The sequence below is a fragment of the Amblyomma mixtum genome, chromosome 1 (assembly GCF_055824585.1).
Source record: "Amblyomma mixtum isolate Tamu chromosome 1, ASM5582458v1, whole genome shotgun sequence".
In the NCBI taxonomy this organism is placed as follows: Eukaryota; Metazoa; Arthropoda; class Arachnida; order Ixodida; family Ixodidae; genus Amblyomma; species Amblyomma mixtum.
The window spans coordinates 103,752,722-103,760,015 of NC_143012.1; the positions used below are offsets into that span (position 1 = coordinate 103,752,722).

At 43.8% G+C, this 7,294-nt stretch overlaps 1 protein-coding gene across 1 annotated transcript; it reads left to right on the forward strand.

Annotated features, from left to right (window-relative positions):
* Positions 1-1,592: 1,592 nt before the first annotated feature.
* Positions 1,593-5,832, forward strand: LOC149367379 (BEN domain-containing protein 5-like). Its single transcript, XM_089572344.1, has 11 exons — positions 1,593-1,918; positions 2,217-2,335; positions 2,529-2,645; positions 2,714-2,912; positions 3,016-3,066; positions 3,181-3,258; positions 3,347-3,397; positions 3,492-3,563; positions 4,281-4,321; positions 4,718-4,937; positions 5,690-5,832. Exons 1-11 carry the CDS (start codon positions 1,726-1,728, stop codon positions 5,830-5,832), a joined length of 1,284 nt encoding a protein of 427 aa, XP_089428470.1. The 5' UTR covers positions 1,593-1,725.
* Positions 5,833-7,294: the final 1,462 nt, after the last annotated feature.

Here is a 7,294-nt window from a genome sequence, read left to right on the forward strand (position 1 = left end):
GTCGGCAATATTTACTGGGAGCTGGTCTAGCACAATCATTTCTTGATGTCCTGCACTAATGCTAAGCTTTTTGCGCATTGAGCTCACAATAAAAAAATACTGAACTTAATGTCCAGTAATCATTTTAAGCATTAATCTGTTAAATTTCGTAAGTGTGAAAACATGGTTACCTTTGAGAGCATAGCCTCGTGGGAAGCCTTCCATACAATGCCACTTGTTCCTAGGACATCCATCTGTTTGGCAAAGGCGTCCAGGAGCAGTGTCATATTCGGATGGGACTTGCCGTACCATAACGCAGACACGAGCACGTTTTTGTCTCTTATATGAGGCGGCAGTTCATTTAATGTCATTTGCACAGGCCAAATTGAATAGTTCGACGATCTGAACACAGGGCTGCCGTCGGCGTTGATGGTAACAGTCAGGTCGTTTAAGGTCAATTCGCGTCTAAGGCGTTTGTACAATGACCCGTCGGTGATGTCAGTCAGTTTGTCTTCATTTTCGGTCAAGTTACGCGCAATGAACTGCAATCTGTTTTGAAGGGAGTCAGCGACACTTCGTTCCGAAAGCAGCGAACACAGCTGTTCCCTAATGGGCAACGTTACAAAAAACTGTCCATCCGACAGCATCTGCCGGCCGCTGTATGCTCGTGAGCATGTCCTGCAACACCCCTCCACCCGATTTCTATCGCCTAGGTCTCCGGATGTTTCCGCGACCAGTGCCATACAATTTCCGCAATAAAAATGAAATTGTGCTTTCTCAATGCTGGCTCCAACATGTTTCTTGAAGAGAAACTTCGTTGCCGGGATGTCGTGCCTGTTAAGGATATAAATTATGAGCTTCTGGAGCGCTTCAACTCCTTTCCACGGGAGGCCGAACTCAAGAACGAAGTTTACTGCAAGTGCCAGCAAGTCATCTGCGGACAGCTGATCACCACTGTCGGCAGTGTCCTGAGCATTTTCTGTCACGCATGTAACGTCAGGATCATCATCACTATTGTCGAGTGGGCTTGAAGCAGATGTTGCACCTGACGAGGATGCGGCGTCAGCGGGCATTTCAGCAACACTTGCCACCGAGAGGCTCCCAGCTTCACTGTAGCCACTGCCATCCCTGTCCACATAACTGGGGCCGCTGTGCAAATCAAGCGATACTTCGGCCTGCGAGCGCGCAGAGGCTTGAAGATATGACCTGGTTGATTTAGGAAGAGTCTCGATGTTTGAGTCAGGTTCTAAGTACCGTTTTCGAGGCTTCATTCTCGCAACCTGGTTTTTTCACGCCTGTCAAGCAGCAGTTACGTTCACAGGAGATGAAAAAGAAAAACTAATTCACGGATCACGTTGGATACACCAGCGGGAACGGCTCGTGTTGGATTACGGCAGATAGCTGACTTTTTTCTGTTATATTCCAAATAAATATTTATACAAAAATAATCAAAATTGTTAACACTCTAGATATTTAAAAGTAAAGGTTGACGTTATAAAATAATAAAATGTGGAAAAAAAAAAGTGCCAGCTGGCAATACTAACGTTGGGCAATATTGCCTCAGTCCAGTCCCATCGCCATCACCACCACTTTTCGTCGTCGTTTTGCTGCGCTTGGTTGTTCTGTCTTTCTCGTTGTATTTAGTAATTTGTTTCGCGATCACCATCACTTTTCGTCGCCGTTTTCCTGCGCTTGCTTGTTTTAACATTTTTTTTTTGTATTTAACTATTAATAATTTGTTCCGCGATGTTTGCTGTTGTGCGGTTTTTAAATGACCTCGATAAGAGGCTACATACTATTCCAACGAGTGACATCGAGAACTTTTCACCCGATAATGAACAAGATTTTGATAATCGAGCCGTTTATTCGGCATTCTGGAGTGACCCCATTGATGAAGAAGGCTCCGGCATGTACAACGCTCAGGTGCTTATGCTGGGAGGTATGTTTGCCATGATTGCTGCTTGTCTTCTCGCTCACGTGGCCTTTTGAAGCGAAAAGCTTTACTAGGCTAGTCAACGCCGGGTCTGGCGTGCGCCGTGATCAATTTTAGCCACATCTGCGCGTGCGCGAGTTCGCCGCGTCACATCGCTGGCGGAGCCGCGCTCTGCGCGAGTTTAACAGACTGCATCGGCGCGCGCTCGGCTTCCTCGTATGACGCCCACCGAAGCTTTTCGCTGATATCCAGGTTTAACCCAAGCGAAGCCATAGCCAGTTTTTTGTTTTATTTATTATTTCAGAAAGTGAAGAAGAGATAAAAGAAAGGATGGCCACAAAAAGACTTCTGATTCCTAAAATCCAGAGTCCAAATGGGTCATCTGATGAAACTGAGCCGGTCCAAAAAAAGAATGAAAAAAAGGTTGGTGAAAATTGCATCCCTTGCATTTGTAAGCTCCCCCTCCCTCCCCCCTTATAAACGTAGCAAATGACATACTAGCTAGTGCAAGTTGGTTAAATTTTAGAGAAGAAATGGAGTGCATTTCCTTTTATTGCTGAAAATTGCCATCACTCTTCGTCGACCCTTGTTTTTCACAAATTACCTTGCATTTCAGAGACAGAAGCAAAACAGGGTGGCAGCAAAGAAGTCTCAGTATGAAAGCATACTGAGAAAGAACCTGGAGGCAGCGCAGAAAAAAACGGAGGCTGATCTTCCAGGAGGAAACCAGCGCGTAAGGAAAAATAATGGCTACCTTATTTGTCATGATGCAAGCGTGTAACCTTAAATTATTGCTTCCAGTCAAAAAGACAACGTCCACAAATTTCCGAGTCTTCTTCAGACTCTGAGGATTCTTTATGCTCCCGACGGGAATTGTTGGAAGCGATGAAGAAAAAAAATTTTTGGAAAAAAAGGGCTCAAGACCTCGAAAAGGACAAGCTTTTTCTGACCGAGCAAGTTGCCTCCTTGCAGCAATGTTTGAAAAGCAAAATTTTCGAGTGTAAGTTGGGCCTGTACCCATTTCACTATGGTTGTAATTAGTGTAGAATATACTATTTTTGCAAGTGCTCTTTATAAACATTAAGTTTGTATTTTGCATGAAGTGGAAAAGCAGAAGGAGACTGTGCGGGCCAAACAAGTTCCAAGATGCACAGGTCAGTTACTATTTTGGCATCAACTAAACATTAAAGTATAATTTGATGTGTATCTTTGTGTAGGAAGATGACATGTAGCTTGATCCCTAAGTTGCTCAGTTTTCTTCTTTACAGCTGTGCTGCAAGCCAGCTGTCATGCACCGACTGCTGCCACAAGTCATGTTCCTGCTGCTGTTGGAAGTGGAGATGAATGTAATTACTTTGTTACTTGAGTAAAGTGCACCAAGCAGTGTAAATGCATTGCATAATTGATCGGCACTGATATTTCATTTCACTGTAGGGAACTTTGACCATCACGCCAGCACCTCTGCTGAAGAACAAATGCTGTACCGTGAGTTACATTTGCTCTTCATGGTGCTGCTTTCTTGTGTTCAGTTTTTTAAACATGCAAGTGGCAGTTCCTAAGTCTTGGTATTCTTCTCTAGCACCACCATCAGACGACCTCGCTATTCAGCTCGAGGGCACTGGCGAGCAGCAGCTGGCCGGGACTGCCCCAAGTAAGCAGAGTATATTGATATTGTTCACTTTTTGCTCCCATTACATTCGCCTCTTTCTTATAGGTTACCTGAATTGTTTTGGGAAAAAATTTCATGCCCCCAACTGCTAGTAATCCACTCTAGTATGTTTTAGACACATTTCTATGCGGGTGAAATTTGAGAACGCCCACGTGTTGTGCGGCAGCATACGTTAAACAACCCTAGATGCTAAGAATTAAATCAGCGCTCATCTACAGTGTCCTGCATAGCTTATTCCTTGCATAAACTCAGCATAATAATTCATTTAAGATGAGTGTTTAGTGCTGCATACAGCTGTAGTGCAGTTTTCTATGAGGCTTAGCATAGCGTTTCAGAATACTAATGGACAAGGATATAGATTAACCTGGTCACTTGTTCTTAAAAGGGTGTGGGCAGCAAGGTTTTGATTACATTTGTTCCTTTGGAATGGGGCATAAAAAATTGGTTACATACGGGCTCTTCTGGAATTAGCCTATAGCTACAATTTATAACTAGATTATGTTTTTCCTTGTTTTCAACATTGGAACCTGACATGTAGGACGTTTTGGTCTAAGCAATCTTTTGTTCCTGCAGCGTTTTTGTTTAACGCCTAAAATATTCATTATGAAGAGTGTGCACACTCAAGCTGTGAAGCCCCTTTGTTGCACTTGCTGTGATGAGGGGGCCTGCATTCAGTTTGCTTGTCTTTTTCTTTTGCAGCTGTACCAGCTGAGCCTTTCTGCTATTTGGAAGACGGAACTGTGAGTAAAGGCTTCTCGCAACGCTTGGTGCAGCCAGTTTATTAGGCTGTGGCAAGAATGTGGAATGCCTCTGTCCTAAGCTGTACTACCCTTTTACCGCTTTTAAAAAGGTCTCTTGGTGTCTAATAAAACAACAGCCAAATCAAGGGGTTAGTGCCACCAACCACCGGCTGCTGCTTTACCCTCCTCCCAGCCATTTTTTTTTAAAGATATTTACTGATCAATTTCTGGCATGTATTCCTAAGCATCGAAATTGTCATGCAGATATTTGTGTATTGTTACAAACATTTTAGTTATGCATGCACAGTTACAGTATTTTGAATCTACCTTACCCTAGTTAGCCATTTGGGAGGCATTGTGTGTGCACATTATTAATTTCTATGTTGATTCCCACAGTTTCATCTTGTGGATGGCATCAAAATTAAAGGCGTTCAGGCTTCGAAAATACTCCAAAATAAGAAGCCTACGCTTGTTGTAAAGGACACCGCACGTGCAATATGGGGTGACGAGACCCTCGCCACAAGAAGTGTTTGCGGCGTGTTAGCGCCCAAACAAAAAAGTTCAGGGGAGCTGCCAAAGAAGCCCCTCACACCACAAAAATTGAAGGCTGTGTCCGGTAAGTCCACATCCACAATTTTGAAAAGATGTGCTGGGTACTGTAATGGGATACAACTTAAAAAAACGTCAGTTTGTGACAGTATGACATCGTCCGAGACTTCCTGTATTACTCTGCTGACCGGTCACAACAATAAACGAAATGAGCTTTTCAGCATTTGATTATATTAAACAATACAAAGGTATCAAAATTCAAAATTTTCTTTTCTTTTGACTAGCGTCTTGTTCAGGTAACCAGAAGTTTCATCACAACAGATTTTTTTATCTCATCAGGTTTCAAGAAACTTGTGCTCATGGTGTGACAAGCAGTCTGTGCACTGTCTTGCATTTGCACTATTTGCTCGAGCAGCACAATTGGGTGTGCTCCACCCTTCTAGGCTTGGCTCCATTGTCAAGAAAAGTCCCTGACTGTAGTAAAGCAGCTTAAAGGCTTCAGACAATATTTGCCTCGATTTAAAGTGCAGTGTAGTAGAAACGTTGGCTTCTGAAACTGTAACTTTCGGTGAAGTATTTGCTTTTGAACACTTGGGTTTTAGTGTTTCGGTGCGTATCCGCCTAAAGAGTGCTATATACTGCCCTCTACTGACGTATGTACGTTTTGTTATAGGGCTACATTGTTCTTTTTTATTTTTTAAGCTGTTGTCTCTATAGACAAGTTTAATGTTGGGACATGGGTTACAGTCTGTCAAGAAACTAATTGTCACAAGCAGCTTGTTCTTTTAACTTGGTCTACATACCATTTCCTTTTTGCAGAGACCCTGAAACACTGGGGGAAGATGAAGTCCGAGGACGTGGCCCCCACGCTGAAGAACTTCAATAGGATCCTCAGTGAAAAGATCCATGACGCACTTAAGGCCAAGCGGCACAATAAAAGCCAAGCGGCAGTGGCACAATAAAAGGCATCTCGCCTGATATAAAGGAAACATGTTTTCTTTCCTTTTCAGTCCCACACCTAGCTTGGACCAGTCGCTACTGGTCCCACAAGCTACTGGTCCCACAAGCTACTGGTCCCACAAGCTACTGGTCCCACAAGCTACTGGTCCCACAAGCTTATGGGTCCACAAGCTTATGGTCCACATGCTGCTGGTCCCAGCAACTACTGGGAATGGGCCAATAAACCATTTGAGCTGGGACCATTAATATTCCCATAAGAACATTTTCAGCTGGGTTGTAAAGAGCGAATCACAAGCTTAGCGAATGCAAATGGTCACCAGGTGTAGTTTTGGCAACAGTGACCTGAAATCAACTATTGCTTACATCGCAGGGCACGCGTACGATGAACGGGAATCGCCGGTGTGACCCGGACTGCCGAGCCGTGCTTTACGGCCAGGAGCAGTCGTCGCCGACGCTAGTTTGTGGATAACAAGTTAGGCCGTTTCAGTTAAAGCGAATAGTCGCCAGACATACTTCTGGATAAAGTAGTTTAAAAAAAAGTACTGGTCACGTCGGACAAAGCCGGGACAAGAAGCGAGAAGCGCCAGTCCTGCGCGATGCCAACAACCCGGCTTTCTCAGGCGTTCGATCGCATCATTGCTTCCCACATATTGTCGCACTGCGTAAACAAGCACGAGTACAACCAGTAAAAAAGAGAACAGATTGTTTAATAGAACGAAAGCGCAGATTGCGCTTTATGTTATGTAAACAAGCGATGTAAACAACAGTATGAGTGCAGTCGTCCTCATCGGCGCACTCCCGGGGAAATTTCATGCTGACGCGGTTAATATTCATTGGCGTAATATTATCTTCAAGCACTCCCTTAGACAGAACGCGTGTAGCATCGTTAGATGACATTCGGCTGGAAGGCATTCGAAGCGCCCGTGTAGCAGGGGTATAAGTGGTGATCACCTTCCTGCTAGAAGTTACCATAAACGAAAGGATGACAAGAAAGGGAAAGTTTTCACTCTTCGCTGAAACGTCATTTCGAGCCCTAGATTGTTCCACGGTAGCTTGAAGTGCAATGCAAATATGTCTACGCGGACAACCCATTTGTTAGAATTTAAATATACTTCAGACGGATTAATTGCGTATTTACGAAAGTACACTTTAAATAGATGGCCAGCACCAAAATGCGATGTCCCGAAACTCGATTTTGAGCATTAGATTGTTCAACGACAGCTTGTAGCGCGCTGCATACATGCTAATGCGGACTGCCAATTTGCTAGAATTTCAGTGTTCTTTGGACGAATTAATGGCGTATTTACGGAAGTACACTTCAAATACATTGACGACACGCAAATGCCTTTTCCCGAAACGCGATTTCGACCACTGGACAGTTCAACGGCAGATAGAAGTGTGCAAAGACGTTTAAAAGGACTGCCCGTTTGTTAGTATATTTCGGATGAATTAATTTCATATTTA

Bases quoted from the DNA above. Each gene is read 5' to 3' on its own strand.
- LOC149367379 (XM_089572344.1), top strand. From the start codon at position 1,726: ATGTTTGCTGTTGTGCGGTTTTTAAATGACCTCGATAAGAGGCTACAT. The intron at 2,646-2,713 runs GTAAGGAAAAAT...TATTGCTTCCAG, and splicing joins TTCCAGGAGGAAACCAGCGC to TCAAAAAGACAACGTCCACA. The intron at 2,913-3,015 runs GTAAGTTGGGCC...TTTTGCATGAAG, and splicing joins GAAAAGCAAAATTTTCGAGT to TGGAAAAGCAGAAGGAGACT.